This window comes from Phodopus roborovskii, unplaced genomic scaffold, assembly GCF_943737965.1.
Source record: "Phodopus roborovskii unplaced genomic scaffold, PHOROB, whole genome shotgun sequence".
Lineage (NCBI taxonomy): Eukaryota > Metazoa > Chordata > Mammalia > Rodentia > Cricetidae > Phodopus > Phodopus roborovskii.
Window position 1 is genome coordinate 24,691,109 of NW_026125391.1, and position 21,570 is coordinate 24,712,678.

At 40.4% G+C, this 21,570-nt stretch overlaps 1 protein-coding gene across 1 annotated transcript in view; it reads right to left on the reverse strand.

Moving 5' to 3' along the window:
- Fshr (follicle stimulating hormone receptor) overlaps positions 1–21,570 on the reverse strand; it is a 163,289-nt gene that overhangs the window by 12,583 nt on the left and 129,136 nt on the right. Inside the window, exons 5-8 of the mRNA XM_051175246.1 lie at positions 10,860–10,931; positions 9,066–9,143; positions 5,193–5,261; positions 5,009–5,083 (exon numbers count right to left, since the gene is read on the reverse strand). Coding sequence (XP_051031203.1) covers positions 5,009–5,083; positions 5,193–5,261; positions 9,066–9,143; positions 10,860–10,931 — 294 coding nt within the window. The remainder of the gene's footprint in view (positions 1–5,008; positions 5,084–5,192; positions 5,262–9,065; positions 9,144–10,859; positions 10,932–21,570) is intronic.

The following is a 21,570-nucleotide window of genomic DNA, read 5'->3' on the forward strand; positions in this document are numbered from 1 at the left end:
GTTATTACAGGTCAATCATTTCCATAAGTGAGAGCACATTTCTGGTGTATTCCACATTGACAGATGGCTAGAAGACCGCTCTTTCATGATCCCAGGCGGGATAAAAAGGCAATTTACTATCTATAGGACTGTGGGTACACTGGTAATGGAAGAGAATCATTCTTATACAAATAACTCAGTGTTTGAATCTGAACTATCAAATGAATCTGAGCTATAGCCAAATCAATTTGATAACGCATCAGAATATGATTGTACTGGCTCCAGCCTGCAAAGGCAATACATTAAATTTTCCCCACAGGAAACTGTTTCCTAAGGAAACAGCAATTGCTTGATTGCTTTAAAAAAAAAAAAAAAGAAAGAAAGCTCGAGTGAGTTAAGAATATCAGGTGAAAACTTAGATGGTTGCTGATGTTCAAGGTCAAGATGGTAAGGGGGGGTGGAGGGTGCTGTGCCTTTGAAATGTGAGGAAGCTTGTTGGCATGCCCACCATCCCCCACTCGGGCTTTCTACAACCTTTCCTCTTCTCAATCAAACAGCTTAGACTCATGTGTTCAGAGGCCAGTTGCTCTTCACATAGCTAGAAATTTCACCTTCAGGAAAAGGCAGCCAACAGTTTGAGTGAGCTCCCCTAATTCCCTTAGGAGCTTTTGGACTTATCTGCTAGATATAAAGGAAAAGGTAGTGGGAGAGGAAGACACACTATAGTGGATATTGTGGAGACTGAGCAAGGCTGTTCAGTTTTCAACACTGGCTCTAGGGCAGGGATGTTCAGAATGTTTCTGGATTTACCAGCATCAGCACCACTAGGCCAGAGCTTAAAAACTGGTATCTCTAACAATGTCCCCCAGTGGTGCTGATGCATTCTAACATTGTTAGAGATACTAGTTCTTAAGCTCTGGCCCTGAGATGCTGAGCCACGTTTGAGCCAGGGTCTCCCATGACTCAGGTTGTCTTCCAAGTTGCTATGCAGCCAAGGATGAACTTGAACTTCTGATCCTTTTGTCTCTATTTCTTGCCTCTATTGCAGCTCTGGTTCAGCAATGAAAAAAATGCAAGCCACCATGCCTGATCTCCTGGGTTCCTGGGAATCAAGCCCAGGGCATTGTACCTGGTAGACAAGCACTCTACTAACTAATCTAGGTCCTGAAGGCGAGGGTGTAATGATTTCACTAGACCCAAGATGAATGATAAATGGGTGTTTATTGGGGAACACTTACCCAGCAAAATACAAAGAACTGTTGGAGTGGTTCTCTGCCCTTCCTACCAGAACCGCTGACCCAAGACAAAGACTGGTGCAAGCAAGACTATACCTTATGGCTTATGCTTCCATCCGCTTAAAGCCATGCTCAAAGGGGTGTGGCCACCATTATAGGCAAGACCACTAGAATGCCCAGAATGGAGGAATCAAACATTCTTTGGGTGGAGATTATCAATCTATGGTTTACAAAACCTCCAAGTGACTGTGATGTACAATCATACTTAGAAACCCCACTGCACCTCAGTTGAAAACTACTCACAGTTGAGATGGTTCATGGCCGTGTTGTACTTTAAGATCTGCCATAGGCTGACTTACATGATCTGGTTCCTGATGAGGCACGCTTATGTAGAGGCATGCTTCCTTGTGTTTTTCAATACAACTTTGAGGACCCATCTTAATTCTAGAACTCCCTATGTGATCCACTGATCTGTTAGAGACACCTTGCTGTTCAGTTGCCAACTAGGCCAGATTGGGCTTCCATCAACTATGCCCCATAAACCCAGAGAGCACGTTGTAGCCAGCCTCCTGAATCCAAAAGCTTGTAATACTCTTATTTGGGGTGGGGGCTTGGGAGCTGACCCAAGGCACAGCTAAAGTCGGTGGCTACAGCAGAGGCTGCTGTGGTGTGGGCCACCTGTGCACAATCTTGTATCTATGAACTGGAGGAAGCTGGTCATCCACACAGGGAGCCCACTGGGCAGGTTTAATTGAGTTGTTGCACAACATTGAAGAAGTAGGAAATGAGATAGGCTGTCATCTGCCTGAATCCTAGTTATTAGGTAGAGAGCTTTGAAAGACACTTAGAATAACCGAAAAATCCCGGAAGAGGAGGCTGGAAGTTAAAGTGGTAACTTGTCCTTGAAGGGACAGAAGGAAATTAGCAGCTACATGCTGGGATTTCAGCCAGCTTCTTGCACACATATCCTCATGCACTGACACAAAAACGTGTGGGATTTATGGAATATTATTCTTGCTTAATACCATTTTGGGGGAGCTTTTGTAGACAAGGTCTCACTCTGTGGCCCAGGCTGGCTTCAAACTTACCCAGGGCAATAGCAGCTCATGCAAATCCACCTGTGGCTGCCTCCAGGGTTCTGGGATTATAAGTGTGTCCCCACACCAGGCTTTCCAACCTTTTTGAGTCAATCAAAGTGTTTCTTAATTTCACTGGATTTTCTACAAACGTTGTTCCCTTTACTCTGTGCATGCATGTTTCAGCAGCAGTGGGGATGGAAACACAGGCCTGTAACAGCATTGCAGAATGATTTCTGCATTCTGGTGGCATCTCTCCTTCTGCCTGCATTCACAGCAGGGGTGGATGGGATGTTGGTATTTTGTGATCTCTGTTGAATTCAGAGGACATTGTCAGTGCCCGGCCTGGACCCTGCTGGTGCAACCTCAGCACATGATTATCTGATCATGTTTCTATATCACTGATCGGTGTTCCCTTTTACTTTGCTTTGACACCAGGTGTTGGGGGGGGAACTTATGAATAATATTCAGATGTCTTAGTAGATGCATTTATGGGGTGACCACATGTCAGTGTGAGGAAACAAGACTAGTTTATGCTTCAAGTTGTGTTGTTTGTATCCACAGGATGACCTTCAGTGGGTCACTTTCCTCCTTTGGCCCTGGATTCCAGAGCTGGATAGTGAGCCAGGTGTGGGTCATATCCAATACTACATTTTCAGGAGCATACAATAGGTTATGGTTCTACAGACCCAACAGACCAAGAACATATGGCAGTGCCCAACTAAGAACATCCAAAGCATCCAGGACTATTTCTAAGTAAAATGGACAAACTTCCTCCCATCTGCAGAGCATCAGGACAACTTTGTTTTCCAATAATTCACAGAACAGAAAACACTAAACATTTTGGGTTCTGAATGTTCCATGTGTTTGAGCACTTAGATTATATTCCTGGTAATCTCTACTGTGTCCTACATTGTACTCAAACCAAATATCATAATTGGATATATTAAGCTATGCGATTATGACCTGATTTCCCTTCCATGAAAATATAATGTCTTTGGGATGAAGAACTCTCAATTTCCTGTAGTGCAACCAGGGTGGTCCTCTGTTAAATACCATGATACACAGGCATGTGGACATATTGGTGGATATCTTTACATTTCTGACAGCAGAAAGAAATATATGTCACTAGCTCTTTTGCTTGTTGATGAGGAAGCCCTGGCTCAGTTTTAACTAGGTCTGTCTGCTCTGACCCTTCGCTTTAACAAGAGCAGTGCTTCCTCTGCTTGCTTGTGGTACCTGTCTCAACTCAGGCACTTTAGATTAATGTTTGAACTTCCTCAGGATGATAAATCTATCTTAGCACACATTTCACTTTCTTCAAAGGGGTGAGACTCTTTCAGAATTACAGCATACCCTTGTCATCAATAACAAACATCTGTTGAGTTACTGTTCTGCCATACAGAGTGTGATTCTGGAATTACAAAGATTCTATCACAAAAGAGAGCACAAGTTGTTTGTGAAGGTGAAAGTGATGTTGATTGATGGCAGGGAGGTAGGCAAATGGCTATACCTGGGAGCCTACAGTGACTGGCAAATAAGAGGACAGGCATGTGGCTACCAGATGTCTCATAGACCTTAGATGTGGCAGGGAGGAGGGGATAGCCAGCCTTAGGTGTGGTACAGGTCTATTTATTTGATCACCAGCATTCATGCACCTCTTTTATTACTTTTAAGTGCTTTTCTTCCTGAGGAATATTGTTTAGTTAATTCACTGGAATTTGCTTAGAGTCCAGGAAAGCACATTAAAAAGACCTTTGGATATTATGATACAGAGACCTCTTCCCCCCCCCCCACACACACAAAGCTAATGGGACTCACAGGGGGCTGCTGGCTGAAATCTTTAGATAGAGTTAGGGTGGAGGTAGGACTTAGAAGAACCTCAAGGAAAGAGGGCATGACTAAGAATAGGGGAGAGCAGAGCCATCTTTGAAGACAGGGGGGGAGACCTCTTCCCCCCCCCCACACAAAGCTAATGGGACTCACAGGGGGCTGCTGGCTGAAATCTTTAGATAGAGTTAGGGTGGAGGTAGGACTTAGAAGAACCTCAAGGAAAGAGGGCATGACTAAGAATAGGGGAGAGCAGAGCCATCTTTGAAGACAGGAGAAAGGAAGGGCTGGGTGGGCAAGAAGTTCTTATGCAGGGAGTGAGACACTGATGCATCCCATGGGATCTGGAAAAGGGATCCAAGAAACAATGCTATCTACATCTCACTGCATTGAAGGCATGCATATATGTATCCTGGGTACCAAGCATAAGGAAGGAGAACCAAGCTTTCTCTGCCAAGGGAGAGACATACATATACACATATGGCCTGTGTGTGTTGTGAGTCAGACAGTTTGCTTTAAAATCCCTTCTACAAAACTTGCATTACTGTTGAGTGAGTTGGTTAACTAATCCAGGTAATCCAATTCTCCTTTCTTCAAAATGGTGATAATAGCTGTTGCCCCAGAGGGTTTTATAAGGACCACAGGCATATCTTAACCTCTTAGAACACTGGCACTTGGGACATGCTCACTACATGTTATTATTGTCGTTGCTTTATTGAAAAGCATACTGTAGATAACCCTAAAATTTCCCCACAAGTCTTTGCAGGTATTATAAATCAAAATTGACATTGCTTTCCTCCCTCCCTTTCTCTAATCTGGACAAAGTTGACTTCTAACTTACATATATAAACTGAGCTCTTGTGTATAGAAACGGCCAAAGTTACTCACAAAATGACTGGCCCCGAGGCTCCTTGGAAAACATCATTAGGCAATTCTTCCAAATTATTGTTATCACTTAGATTCCTGGGGATGGAGTCGGAGACAGAATAAGAAAAAGAAAGCCACATAAATATGCCTGTTGCAAGAGCCATTTCCCTGCAAATGGCCTGGAAGAGCAGTCTGGGCTACTTACAGCTCATCTAGCTGTGTTCCGTTGAATGCACAGTTGTGTATTTCTTGAATCCCATTCTTATTCAGCCATCTGAAATAAAAGCCCATTAAAAAACTTAATAATGTCAGATGCAGACAATACAGAGGGTTTGTAATTGGAATCATTGGGGCAAGGGCAGACAGCACAGTTAGTGGCATAAATAAGATGCAGCCCTTACGATCAGGGGTGGGAGGGAAGGAAGACCGAAGCTGGTTTATTGCTATGGAACCTTCAGCAAGTTTTGAAGTTTGTATTACATCTGCATATTATCTATTCACAGGAATAACTGAGCTTCATGGAGAAGAATGAACAAATGAGATTTAGGTTTTTTTTTTTTTGTTGTTTTTTAAAGGCACACTCTCTGCATACTATACCTATAAGCTCTTTGCACACTCTGCCCGTTGTCAGAGAAAATTCTATAGGAAGATTAAAGTTCTCCCCTGCCTTGAAGGAAGGAAATCGTAATTACCGAGCAAATATTTCTAAGACAGAGAAAGAACATTTTGTGTCAACTTTCTCTAAGGTGTTGTACTCTCCACCCATGCTCACCCACAGCAGCAGGCCCTCTGTCATCAAAACAATGATCTAATTAAGTTGTCAGACAACCTGAACACGTCTAGTGACCCGTGGGGCCCTGGTTATTGGAGGTTTGTTGAGGTGGCTCTGGGTTAAGGCAGAAGAGAAGAAAAATTAATTACAGCGACAGTGGGCCCTGGCAGTATGAGCCTGTGTATACGGCCATGGTCTAGCTTTGGGGGAGGTGGGCTTGGTGTACATAGTTGTGCTCACTTTGCTAAGATGTTGAGAGGCAAGTTTGTTTGCACAGGGATGTCTCGGGCTACCTTGGGCCATCAACTCTGCCCAGTTCTCCTTCTGAGTGGACCTTCAAACAAAAACAACTCCCCAAGGTCAGGAGAGCCCAGCTCTGAGCCTCTGGCCATGTGCTCTTGTTTGCTTACAGCTTCTTTCCCTGCTAGGCTTGGGGGGTTTACTATTAGCATTTGAGCTCTTAGTTCCTTGAGCTGACCCAGAGAAACTACTTGGGGACTCTAGAAATTTCTTGGACTGTGATGAGCAGGTAGAAGATATTTTTTAAAAAAAAGTAGGCAAATGACCTGTGTGTCTTTTTTTTTCTTCTTCCTTCTTCCTGAAATCCAGTGAACTAAAAAGCCCAGAGAAAAGTAGCTTCTCATGACAACGGAGTGACTATGCCCTCCATCTTGCTCCCCAACCCCCATTCTCTAAGGAGACTACACTGAACAGTCTCTCACAGAAACACTGAGATTACAAATATGTCAGCCTGTCTGGGTTGGTGACAGTCACTGGGGCAGCAAGCACCCTCTAACCTGTTGGATGTTTACCCCCAACATCATCCAAAAGTGTTAACAAACTTTCTCTACTTTATGGACCAAGAGGCAAAATTAAAGTTGCCATTTGCTTTATATATAAAATGATGCCACAAATTTTATTGAACAAATGTAAACTATAGTAATTAAATACAATTCTTTTCTTTCCTTTGTAATATATGTCAATTATGAAAAATAGTCTTAGCTACAAGGTAGATTTGGCCTGTGCACTTTAGTTGACTGATCCTGCATTTTTGCCCAAGATTGTGTAGGCCTGTATAGGCTCTATCTACTTATTTATAGATTATACAATTAATCTTTCCTGCACAAATTGCCCTGTGAAAAAATATTGGTATACTGAAACAATATATAGACTACAATAATTATTGTATTCAGAGAAGCCCATTGTTTTTATTGTTTTCTTGATTAACAGGTCACAATATGTTGGAGGGAATGGCAATTTTTTTTTATGCCAATGATGTATCATCACACAAAATCAAATTACGTAAAAATTGTTTCCTTTGACTTCATATTCGGCTATTGGACTCTACTAACACAGAGAAACCAACAACTTTAAAGTACATTCCTAATATCTTTCTCTGGTGCCTTTGTGATGAACTCAAGGCCTTGATCATACTAAATATGTTTTCTATCTCTGGTATATATCCTCAGCCATTTATAAAATATATAATAGATATTTATACTTAAATATGCATATATTTAAATTTGGGAAAAGTTGCTTATGCTAGCCTTGATCTCATCCTGCAATCCGGCAGACTGAGATTGTAGGACTGGTTCTTAAGACAGGGAGTGTCTGCTTTAAAACCCAGTGATGATGGAGTTTGTGATGATGATGAGGATAACAATCATCTCTGTGGCTATTCCCCTGAAGAAAAGTCCCTCAGGGTTTCCTAGGTCCTGTGTTACCCTTAGAGTCAAAATGGTATGCTCACTCAATAGAGACTTCTTTTGAAATCATGAGGCCTTGCCCATTGAAACTTAAGAAGGATGGGCAAGCTATATGGGAACCAACTAAGGAAGAGAGACAACACCAATGATACAATCATCTCCTGAGACCAAAGAATTCTGGGGACAGTGGTCCCAAACATAACCTTGTCTCTGATCTCCTAAATTAGGCTATTTTTCTAGAAGGCCATCATTAGGTACTTTCCCTAGTAGCCCCTCTGCTTTTTGTGACAGAGGTGGGTGATGAAGGGATCAAAAAATATGTTTTTATTGATTTTTTTAGTCAGTTGCCAAGGGCCTGATCATCTTAGGACATTTAGAAAAAACAAACGTGTACTGTCTTTAGAATAGGACTTCTGAAGTTTTGAAGATGTGATGATGTAGAGAGAGCTTTTCAGAGCTCAGCACTGTTTTGTTACATTTTCTCTGAGTGCAATGGATGGCTCTCTTAGGAGGAAACATTTCTGTATTTAAAGAATCCCGACTAAGAACAACTGGAGATTCAGAGCTGTGTTGAGTAAGAGTCTTCCAACTCTATTATCTATAGATTAAGGGGCAAACAACATAGGAAAATAGATGCTGTCCTCACGAGTGTGAATTTATCTTTAGAGACATGTCTGAAAAGGGTTGACTCTCAAGAGAAAGGGATCCTGTCTTGAAAAGTGTGTGGCTGAGCTCTGGGGAAGAAACAGGATCTGTATGGCTTTTGCTGCTTTAGGAGAAAGGCACATAATGAAGTCCACTTACTAACAAAATCATGAGAAATCGTGGAATAAAATGAACCCATAACAATTTATAAAACAGGAAGATGAAATTCTTTTCTTTGCAGTGTAATTGCAATCAGTGTCTCTTGCTGTCACTTTGCATATCTGAGTTACGAGGATCTTGTGAACACTTGGATAGTTGACAGTACCTCATTTTCAGGCTATCCTGAGGAGTGGGAGGACTGCCATGCTGGCTACTAACACAGAGGATTAGAAGGTTATTCAATGATGACACTGAGTGGATTTAAGAACTTTCCCAGAATTCAGACAGATTAACTCAAGCTCATTAGCAACTGCGATTATTCTGGGCAAAGACCATCATAGTGCGCTCAGCATGGGCCCGACTGGGAGCTGCTTCCTGTGATTATGTGGAAGGAGCCATATCTCCTGAGTCCACCTCCTTCCCCATCATCCTCTTTAGGCAACAGAAGCCTTGCCAGGCAATAATCAGCTTTATTGACATACAAGCTATTCTGTCCTTCAGAGCAGATGCTGCATCACGGGGGACCATCATTCAAAGAGCAATTTTAAATACTTGAATCCCACTACAGAATCATGAATTATTAACACGACACCACGCAGCGATTCTGAGATATAAAAAACAAGAGGAAAACACGGGAATCACAGAATGATGGAAATGGTGAAATACCAGTGTTATTATACAAAAAAAAAAAAAAAAAAAAAAAAAAAAAAAAAGTGGTAGGCCATTGTGAGGTAATCAGAGATCAATAGGGAAAGAATCAAGTGATAGGCCATTGGACTTTCTCCTCTTTACTTACAGAATTACGCTTTCATAACTCAGCCCCATGAAGGAATTCCTGGAAATGGTGTGGATGTTTATGTTATCTTGAATGTCTCTAAGAAGAAAGAGCAGGCAAATGAGATGTTTGCATGAGCTCCATCCATGTAGCCTCTCCACATTCAGTTTGCTGGCACAGAGTGATCTGCAGCTGCATTAACACTTTGATAGAATTTTTGTTCTGAGGATAATAGCTCAAAGTTTGGGCAACAAATAGCCTGTTTATCTCTAGTGTGTCAGCTCTTCTTAAAGATGAAATTGCACATCGGTAGGACCTTTTATCTCTGCAGGGTTCCTTAGAGGATGTCACTGTGTTGAGGTTCTCTTCAATATAACTTTTTTCTTAGCCTTGTTTCCACAGTTGCTCTCTACTCCTTGGGACAGACACAGAAACTGACCTGTTACCTGCGGACCTACCTCTCTATTCATTTTGTGTCGCCTCTTCTTTTCTCACTCTTCTAGTGCTTCCTTTATATTTGTGTAGGTCAGAGGGCAGCCTCAGGTCATCCCTCAGGTAGCACCCACCTTTTTCTTGAGACACCATCTGCCATTGACCTAGAACTAGACTAGTAGACAAGGCTGGCTGGCCAGCAGATCTCAAGTGTCCTGACTATGTCTCCTTAGTGTATGGAGTATTAGCATGGTTGTATATGCTTGGCTTTTAAAAAAATCTAGCGTTTGGGGGCTGTTACTGCCAGACTCTCATGCTTATAAGTCAATTACTTATATCTGAGTTATCCCTCTGGTCCTTTTCCTTATTCATATATATATGAATATATATATATATATATATATATATATTTCCCCCTGTCATTTTTTTTTCTTTAGCCACATACAAGGGATAGAGGAAATATTTTTTTTCTATTTGTTTTACTTGTCCTTCCATCAGATTGACCTATTAGGTCTTTTAAACATATAACAGTAGATGTGCTAACAATTGGAAACAGCTCAGGAGGTCTAGATGTCCTCTATCTTCAATTCCACACACCCCTCCTGACCATTTCCTTTACTATCTGCCCAGATTTTTACAAGTTCACTGTTCACTTATTATCTACTTTATTTCCAAAGTTTGCTATTAGAAATAAAGTTCTCCTTCCTTCATTCCTTCCTTTGTTCCTCCCTCCCTTCCTTTCTCCCTCCCTCCTTCCCTCCTTCTGTCCCTTCCTTTACCCTCCCCCTTCTCCATCTCCCTTTTTCTCTCTGTACTGGGAATCAAGGCTAGATTTTCATGCCTGTTAGACAAATACTCTACCACTGAGCTCTCTTAGCTCCACACATTGCTTCTTTTCCTCCTTGTTGAAACAACAGGTTTCATGGGAAAAGTTGTTACTAATGCTTTAGTAAGAATCTTTCAGGTAGAGAAATAGAGGGGTTCTTTGCAGTGAGGAGAAATAATGGAGGAGTACGGGGAGTTGCAAGGATTGAGTAAAAAAGCCTCCTTGTAAATGAGACCACAATTTGGTTGTAAGCTTGTTTGTTGATTATGCTTGGTGCAGAGCCTATTAACATCATTCAGATGGAACCTTGCCAGCCCACTTTGCTATTTATCTTCCTCTCTCTGCTCACCCTGAGCCATGTATTTGGATGTACCATTCCTTGGATATTAGAGGTCCAGAAGACCATAATAAACCCAAGGCCAGGGACCAACCAACCATTTGCTGAAACTTGGGGAAGTGTGAACCAAGATACATTTTTTCCTCTTTATAAGTTTATTATCTCTGGTGTTTGTCAGATGGAGATAGAATTGACATCATACCAATCAATCAAAACTTACAATAGAACCTTTTGAAGAGACTGAATCTTATGAACCACTGGCAAGTGCTTAATGCCTGTGTTGGATATTAACCTAGAGAGAGAGAGACAAAGTGAGAGTGAGGCGACATAAAGCTGTAGTATAAACATCTGTCAAAGTCCAAACTTTCCAAATTCAAAATACCAATTACGGACCACCAGAAAAACCTGTTATAGTCTCCAATATATCTAAATTAAACTTTTATGTTTCATGTTTTAAGAATCTAACCAGGATCTAGTCAGTTGTTGATTCCTTCCACCAAAGAAATTTAAAATTGTTTTCTACAAGGTGGGGATAGATATTCTACTATCACTCATATACTGTTTTATTTTTGAACATTAGCACTATTTGGAAGTTGTAACTTACAACAAGATAACAAAATTTCCCAAGTTGCCCTAGTTGGTGAAGAACTAACATTTTCCCTTTCAAAGAAGTTCTGTTGGGGTTATGGTGTGAGAGTCCATACTTTGGCTTTGGGGTATACAACAGTGTGAGAGTCTATACTCTTTGAATTTGGGGTATACAATGGTGTGAGAGTCTATATTCTTTGACTTTGGAGTATACAAGTAACCTAAGACAGGTCAGTTGAACTCCCTCTTGGAGAGTAGTTGCAGGTGATTGGAGACAAGGTTTCTGCTATCAGGAGTGGAGAGAAGGCTTTAAAAAAACCCTCCATCTTATTGACAATAGACATACCCTGGATCTTTCCTAGTGTTCAGCTTCCTTGGGAATCAAAGCCCAAGAGTCTGAGATGAAATCTACCAATGGCTAATGTAACAGATACTATAAATTCAGTGTCCAAGGCAGGAAGCATGAAGCACAGGAGAAGAAAGCTGGTCAGCACCAGGATGAGTGGTGATGTTGGCCACTGCAACTTGTGTGGGTTCCTTAGTCTCAAGGACTTTATCTAGGAGACCTACAGAACATTCGTCAGAATTATTGCTCTGATGGAAGAGTGTGTAGTGAAGGAAAGGGATTCATATCTCCTGATGGCTGAAGGTAGCATGTTATTAGTGTCCTACTTCCAGCTGAGATATTTGTGAATACCCAGTGAGATAGTGCCAATGTCCCTCCAGAGTAGAATGTGATGTGAGTCATAGGAAATGATGGGTGAGGCGGCCATGTACAGCTGCACCTTCATTAAGCTGGATGGCACTGATTTTTTTTTTTTTTTGGTTGTTGTGGAATTGGCTGTTACAAAGGAGCCTTGAGTTGTCTAGTGACACATGAAAACCATTAGGCACACCACTCTCTAGAATTTTCTTAGTGTGAGTTGCTCAAAGCCTTCCCTGTACAGCTCTGTTTCCACTTCCTCACTGTGTGCTCCTTGGCTAAGTGACAGCTGGTGTGTGCTGCTTGCATCCCGAAGAACCATCATCAATATACATCACTGTGAAGGACCAAAGCTCTGGATTAGATTTTGATGTTTTGTTCCCTGCATCTATATTTGGAGAGTCTGTAAATCTTGTCTGTGAATCTTTGCGACGGTTCTCAGAGACTGCGCTCTCACTTGACTCCTACTGTGTGTAGATTTTGATAAGCTTTTCTTCTGAATATTTCCATCAAATAATGATGACCTCCTGCTTATTCCCAGGCCAAAGGGGTTGTTCATATATTTTTTGGAGGATTTTTAGGACATGAATTTCCCTTTAAAAATCAAAAGCTGGGTGTGATGGCACAGGCCTAGAATCCCAGTACTTAGGAAGCTGTTGCAGGAAAATGGCAGTTTGTGGTCAGCCAAGGTAACATAGGTGAGACCCTGTCTCAAAATTAATTTTCCATACAGAGAAATAAACATGTTGTCATTGAGGTCAGTGAGTGAACCTAAATTAATAGAGGTATATGGCCACACCACATCCCAGATACAGTGCAATGCCATTGCCGTGGTTTCTCTGTATTTTCACTTTGCATTTAATCTCTTCCTAACCTCTGGATCGCAATAGCCAGTCATCAGTTTTCTGTAGCTATGATTTTGCATTTTCTAAAAGATCACGTGTTCTAAAATAGAACCAGAGAGTGGATAACTTTTGAGTCTGGCTGGCTTTTCACTCAGCATGATGTAGTTGAAACCATCCCATGTTGTGTATTTTAGTAGTTTGCTGCTTTTTGGTGCTAAATAGGATTTCTTCATATGCATGCTTCACAATTTGCTTATCTATTTTCCAGTTTCAGTTTCAGTTTCTTTTGTGGAAAAATATGTGGTTACATGCATTAATGTTCACATGTTTATAATAGTGTATCATACCTATAAAAGGTACTTTAAATGCTAGTACATGCCTGATGTCTATTGGGTAAGGGAGAGGAAGGAGAGAGACAACAGAGACAGACAATAGAGACAGACAGACAGACAGACACACACACACAGAGGGAGATAGAGAGAGAGAGCATAGGAGTTTCGTTTTCTTGGGTAAATGCCTTGGAATGTGATTTCTGGGGCAGAAGGCAAGTATACATTTAAACAGAAAGCAGTTTAGCATTAAAAAAAAAAAAAACCAAAACAACAACAACAAAACCCTAGTGTACCATTTTGCATTCAACCAGCAATGTGTGACAGTGCCAGTTGTTCTGCCTACTTCAGTTATTCAAAAACTATACATATTCTTTTCATCACCAAAGCAATATAAGTATTTGTTATGAGGCTCATGAAAAATACACAGATACCTTTACAGAAGAAAATAAAAGTCACCTCATGGCCCAGTGTTGAAACTGAAAGTGTCTACCAAAGTAGTTTGCATGATTGCTCTCTAGTAACCCCTGAGATTCTATGCAGTGCTGCTGGGAGCACTGGAGTAACTTTGCTTGATACAGTCTTATCTCATCAGATCTAGCCTTCTCTATTTTCAGATCTCGTCCCACAATGTTCTTCCAGTATTTTCCTAATGAGACATCAGAGTAACCACCATATTTAGCATTGTCTGATAATCTTCTCTCTTGTGTGCAGGTCTGGAGTGCAGTATGTTCTCCTGAAATACCAGGTTAATTGCTTGATGTTTCTAAAATATTTCTTGTTTCTGTCACCAAGACTATATCAAAACTTTAATTTGCTTAATTTGCTTGTCAGGTAGCCCTGCCATTTGTGGTAATTAGTCTTAAGCAGAGGCAGGGAGGCCTGGAGGGCAGCAGTCATGAGAACCTGTATGTCAACTCTGGCATGGACTAGACACAAGCCAGTTTTTCTAGCGAGGCTGGAAAGTGTTGTGGAGTGCGATCCACAAGGCAGACATTCTATCAAATACTTCTTTGCCATTTCACCTCCTCTTGGCTCAACTTTTACTCTAGCTGTTGCCATGGCAATAGGCTGCTGTTAGATTTAATGTGGCAGATGCTTGCCTCAGCTGTACTGAGAGACTTTCATTTTCTGTCCTGGATTTCTATGCGACTTTTAAGGTTGGCATTTATAGAATCCTGATAAGCCATTCTGAGGCCCTGACAAGTCCAGAAATCTCAGGAGTTAACACTGGAGTGGACAATTCCTGGTCGGTGTGGAATTCTCCTCTTTTGTTTCATGTGCAGACAATTCTAAATACATTTTTACATTGTGTCTTAGAGGACTGGAGCATGACTGAACCCCAATTGTCTGGTCGTATACTACAGTAGATTTGGAACATAGTGGGTTGAGAATGCATTCTCTCCACACACCTCTTTTATAGTACTTGGCATTGAACATAGGGTCTCATGTTTACTACACAGCTGTCCTACCACATAGTTATACCACTGAACAGTTTTTCACTTTCTATTTTGAGGCAATGTCTCTATAGTTTCCCATGCTATAGTACAGAAAAGGCCTAGAAACGGTAGTCCTCCTGTCTTAACCCTCTTAGCACCTGGGATCACACACCTACACCACCAAGCTTGACCATGACATACATACATACATATATATATGTGTGTGTGTGTGTGTGTGTGTGTGTGTGTGTGCGCGTGCGTGCGTGCGTGTATTCTTGATTTAATGTTTCTCCTTTTCCCATTTATTTCTTTTTAGTCATCCATATCCTTTCTCTGAGTTTATATACATACATAAACTGCTCACATGTCAGCCCTCGCACAGGCATTTATGGAGACCCCAGGTTAAGACAGACATCAACTTTGTTGATGGAGATTTTCTGGCTCAGCTGGGTCCCACCACATTTAAGCACCAAATAAACACACAAGACTTGTATTAATTATAAAATGGTTGGCTGGTTGCTTGGGCTTCTTATTGGCTACCTCTGTCCTAATTATTAACCAATTTATATTAATCTATGTATTTCTACATTGTCTTGGCTTATGGGAAGGGTCCAGAACTGGCACTCCTTTGGTAGGCTACATGACAACCCCATCTGCCTATGTTTCCCAGAATTCTCCTCGTCTTCTAGTCCTGCCTATCTTCCTGCCTCATTGGCCAAACAGTGTTTTATTCATCAACCAATAAGAGAAACACATTTACAGAAGACACCCCATCACCAACTTGCAATGAATTTCACATTCTGCATAGATTCACAACTCTCTCAGCTGACTTTATGTACACCTTCAGTTGTAGTCCAGTCATGTTTCTCTCCCTTCTTTCTCAGCAAAACATTCAGAAAGTAGTCTTTGCAATACTATATTTTGTTGTCTCTTATCTCATTTATATGGTTCAATTTGCTCCAATCTGATTATTCAACCTGCATATCTTCACCCAAAACTCCTATTGTGTCTTAAATTCACCAGTCCACTCATTACCAAATACAATGAGCACTCAAGTTCATGCTTGGTTAGGACTTTCTAGATCAACCAATACTCTTCGCCAGTCTGTTATGTCACACTCACTTGTTTTTCCTTTTCTTTACTACTCCTTTGGATTGCATTGTTTTCCTTCCTTTCTCTGTTAGTTTTTGGAGCCATTTTTGTCTTCTTCTATAGTTCCAGCTGCGTAGATTTTGCTTCCTATGGTTTCTGACTGTGATTATAGTGAGTTCTGGGTTCTTACATGCAATATGACCTCTCTAGTCTGCCAGGAATGAGATTTTATTTCCCACATCCTCCTGAATGGGCCATTGTCATAGCTGAAAATTTCACCTGGCAGTCACCTACATCAAACATTTCCTCCTTGCTTCTTTTCCAAGAAGCACATTCATGTCTATCAATCATTCATTGGAAAACTGATAAAAATTGGCTGCTGCTTATTCCTCATCCTCCAATAGCCAGGCCATCCCAAAGCCTTCTTAGATCTTTATCTTGATTCTACATAATTTTGTTTGCATCCATCAGAACATTCTAAAACAAGCTACTGCCATCCCTGGTTTTATTAAATGGTTTCCTTTTGGCCCCATACTTCATCTTCTTCTTTTCCAATCCGTTCTCTGGGCAGCATGCAGCACATTCTTCTAAGACACATAAACCGATTGCTTTGCTCCCTTGCTGTGAAAGGTTTATTATTTCCCATAAGATCCAGGGTGAAATTTATATTCTGCACTATCAACTCTTACGCTCCTGCTTCATGCTGTTTCATCAATGCACTTCAACCCCAATGTCTCTTTCTCTTTGCTCCTCCCTGCCTTTAATTATTTGCATATGCTTCATCTGGAGAGCTCTCACCTCTTTTTTCACCAGGCCAACTTAGTTAATTACAAATAAAATTTCTTCAGAGAGTTGACTATACATCTAAATTGCAGCTCCTAGCATAGGTACTTTGCCAATGCTTCCTCAAGAAGTTATAGGTTATTGAAATAATTTTAAATTTATACTCATGCATTTAATAATTTACCTGCACTCTTAAAAAATAGCAATAGAGTGTTTTCCTTTTATTCTTTACATATATATATATATATATATATATATATATATATATATATATGGAGTACGGTTTTTCCGCCCGCCGCCTAGTCTTGTCCCGCTGCTGCGCCAGCCCCAAATAACGCACAGAGACTCTGTATTAGATATAATTTTGTTGGCCAGGTACTTGTTTCTTATCGGCTAGCTCTGTCTTAAGTATTAACCTATTTCTGCTGATCTATGTATTTCTCTTACTGGGGAGCCGGCCTGCATACTGCTTTCTCCCGACTCTCCATCTTGGCTCTCCTTCTTACTACTTCGTCTTTCCTCCTTGTCTCCTAGTCCCGCCTATCTTGCTTTCCTATTGGCCAACAGTGCTTTATTCATTAACCAGTATAAGAAACATATACATAATGGCATCTCCCATCATACACACACACACACACACACACACACATATATACATATATTTCTGTTGGCCAGTTACTAGTTTCTTATAAGATAGCTCTGTCTTAAATATTAACATATTTCTATTAATCTAAGTATTTCCATGTGGTGTCCTCTTACTTGAGAGAGGGGCTGGTGTTCTACTCTGTAGGTCCTCCATCTTGGATAGCCTCCCTCCTCCTTCCTCTCTCCTCCTTGTCTCCTAGCCCCACCTATCTTGCTTTATTCATTAACCAGTAAGAGAAACATATTTACAGAATGACATCTCCCATCATCTCCTCTTTTCTGTCTAAAATAAAAAGAAGGGTTTTAACCTTAACATAGCAAAATATATAACAAAACAGTTATGAAATGAGAATCACAGTTAACAATATTTAGTTCATTAACATTTGGTAAGATTTGAAGAAAATATTCCATAATCTATCCTATCTTTAATCCTAACTAAGGAAAACTATAACCATAACTATTTGTCTTCAACTCCCTAAAAGACCACAGAAGGATAATATATAAACTCTAGAAATGACAGAGACATCTTGCCTGGTAAGTCACCTGAAGATCTTATTTCAAAAACACTACATTTCATGATATAATTTATATTTTAACTAAAAAAAATAAAAAAAAAGTTTTATAAAGAAATTGCATTGAGTTCCCTGCTACACTTCACTATCAACAACCACATAGCTTCCCCATAATATTATCAAGGACAAATATGTACAAATATACTCCTAAATATAGCCTGCTTAGTCTGTGGAATGTTACTTATATGACTATTTTCAGGGATGACCACTTGGAATTAAATAACCAATTGCTGTACTCTTCTTGGCAACGACTATTTCTTCTACTCTCACCATGGTTTAGTTGCCTATATCTATTTGTGTAGTTGATAATTATTTTCTTTACACCAGTGGTTAATTTCTTAAAGAATGGATTTAGTAAACTGTTGCTTTTTGACCATTTACCCATTGATGAATATGTAACTTTCTTCCAAATTTTGTGAATTGATAAAATTTTATTATTATCTGAGTGTTGGTTTCTATGGGAGACATAAATATATTAATACATTTTGAAAAACGTAAAAGTACTCTGATCACTGTATACTAAGCCTCTGACAAACATTCTAAAAACTTAAAAAAAAATGAAGTTATAGGTTATTAAATGAAAACCTCAGTGCCAGCCAGGTGAGTGATGCCTTCTTATTTAAAGCTATTGGTTATAAAAGACTCAAAGGATCCAAAGCAACACAGGCTTCCATTGCTTTTGGTTGTCCATGGAAACTAGATAGTGGAACCCTATTGCAAAAGATACTATCATTTCACTTTCATCGAAGAGTATAGAGAAATCCAGCCTTTGGCTTGAAAACTTCTTCCTCACTTGCTAGCTTTCACAGATTTGGAAAATGCTATGCAGACCACTGGTGGAGAAAATCCATCAATGGTATCCCTGCCTACTACAGTATTGATGTGATAGACAAGATGTGCTCACTACTGCAATAGTGGCACCAAGGTTGTAGGGGTAGCCAGTTGCTTTTGAACTTCATTTGAGGTTTGGTTCACAGATGGAATTCAGTATAGCACTATAAGCCTGGTCAAAACTCCATGTCTCAGGCAGTTGGAGGGCCTAAGGAGGAACCCATTACTGTGTTTTGCTAAATGACACTCTGTCAAACTGCCTTCCAAATATTTGGTCCTTATGCCTCTATATTAGCATAGCTGTTAACCTTGGCCAGAGAACTTCTGTCTATATTGGTTACCTGTTAATACAGAGACTCAGATCTGGTCAAAGAACAGAGAATAAGTGACCATTAAGTGCTGAACCCTAAATAGTAGTACATCAGTATCAACCTCACACCCCTCTAAGGTGCAGGGAACATTGTGGAAGAGGGAGGAGAAGGAGCTGAAGGATGGGTAGGAGTGCTGTGAAATGCTGCCTTATAGATATGACATGGCTGTTCATCTGAGAACTAACAGCAGAACAACAGTAGTTGACATTCCTACAGGCAATATCTAATTGGGCTTACTGGATTATTAATTTTAAAAGGAAAAACACAAAAGGATGAGTTGGGGATAGTATGAAAGGGGAATTGGTGCTCCATATGATCAGAATTCATTGTACGGAAATATCAGAGAATAAAACATACTCTATTAAAGTTTTTTAAAAATTAAATTAAGTCTCCTGATGTACTCCCATGACAATTGCATCTTGTCTAGCACTTTTTCTTTTCAGCTGTCCATCAAAATTCCAAAGCAGGTCCCAGAGAGGCAGCTCAGTGTTTAAGATCACTTGCTGCTCCAGAAGAGGACCCGGGTTTGATTCTCAGAACCACGTAGTTGCCCACAATGGTCTGTACTTCACTTTCTGGTAATTTAATGCCTTCTTCTGGTCTCTGTACACACAAAGCATACATGTGGTACATGTACATACATGCAAGTAAGATACTCATACAAGTGAAGTGAAAAATAAATTTGAAACATTCCAAAGAATATATCATTCAACCACATTGTGAGTGGTATAAAGGCAGAATCTGTTGTTTGTCCTGAAAACATTTCCACCACAGTGGATGGGGTTTTGATATGTATGCCTGGCTGTTCTCGGATTCTCTCTATAGACCAGGCTGGTCTTGAACTCACAGAGATCCACCTGCTTCCACATCCTGAGTGCTGGAATTAAAGGCATGCACCATCAAGCTTTTAAGGAGATAATGTGCTATGTATGTGTTGTCAGTAGATGTACACATGAGAAATCATGTACCACCTGCAACCATAGCACACAGATTTGGCAAAGTGTTGGCAACTGCAAATGGTTATGAGTTTTGTGTAATTCAAGAAGTGGGAAATGATACTTTTCCAATGAGGGCAGCACAAGAACCAAACATTTAACTAACGCCAATAGAATGGGCCCCCACATCCATGTTATATATTGTATACAGACATCTATAGCAGCACATTGAAATCTTTGGTTTTTATAGAAAAGAAAATACACAAAGAAAGTGGCTAAAATTATTCCAGTAGGTCTGTGTTTAAGACACTTAAAAAGATTTAGTGAGCATCTACCTGGATGGATTATTGCTTATAACTCTGTAGCTGAGATTCTCTATAACCTTAAGATAAAGCAGGAAATGGAGTTCTGACGAACACTTTGTTTTCAATTCATTTCTTCCCTGCTGATCAATAAATTCACATGTGATGGAGTCTGGAAGTGGGTAATCAGCTAGGAGCACTGTGTCTCAATTGGCTTTGGTCAAATGATTGTTTGCTGCAAAATTATTTTGATTCACTCAACTGTGGTTTATCTTCTGGAATAGCTAAAGGCCTAAGGGTAAAATGTCAGCAAATTTAAGTTCTGCGAATGGGTCTTTCAAAGAAAAGTAACTGGCTTGGAGTTCTCCCCTCTCAATAGTAAACTTGTCCCTCCTTTCAGGATGAACTTAGTGGGGGTCCTTGCACTTGGTGGTAATAATCCCCACCTTTATTGCCACAGGATAATGTACTTGCCTTTCACAAACAGATCACCCTGTGACTCTGAAGCCCCTTGCATCATTGATACTTTTATTAATCTCCAATATCACTAATGGGTTCCTGTTGTATTTTTTCCCTTAAGTTAATGAGCTCTGTTACTTATTGCAGTATAAGCATCATCCTCCCCATAAGGCATCATAATGTCCCAGAAAGTAAGTCAGACACAATGCTTTGGCTTCAGGGAGTCTGAAGGTGAATTAGGTTAAGATGGGCACAGGTGAAACATTTAAGGAGTGGACAAGTGCCAAACTGTGTGCTATCGATTACTAACGTCTTAAAGGTTCAAAAGACTGGAGAAAGCAAGGTGAACTGGAGTAGTTAGATAGGACTACATCTAGAAAGAAGCAGTGACCAAATGTTTAGAGAGTAAAGAGCCTTGGTTTGAGTCAAGTATAGTAGTGTGTACAGTTGGGAGGGTGGGAAGCAGAAGGTAGAAAAGGGAAGGGGGAGGCTATATCTCAAAAACTGTTGACAGTACAAAGATAAATATAGGTTAGATGGGAAATATAGGCAGCCCCTTCAGTGTACTAAAAGGAGAAGAAGATTTGAGACTTCACTGAGCCTAGGACATCCGTCTTTTATTGATCTCATCTTGAGGTGTCAAACTTTCATTGTGCTAATCAGGCCAAACTATGGGGGTAACTAAGGAACTACAATGAATGCAAATGTTTAGTCTGCCAACCAGAGAAAAGTAATTCTAGAAAAATGACAAGCTATTCCTGACCCCATCTGCCAAACAATCATATACTTCTTAATATTATTTCCAATACAGCATAGTATAGAACGAGTGAAACTCATATAGAGTATAGAGTATATAGTTTAGAGCCTGTGAAACTATGTGAACCTACTGTCTTTCAGCTTAGGATACAAGGAAGGGACAGAGCTCAGGCCATGGTTTGAACATTCCATAAAGTGCTTTAGGGAACTTGATTTTAGGAGGGGACTCTGCCAGCTGTTTTACAACTACTGAATTGGGGTTGGCAATAATTATAGCAAGT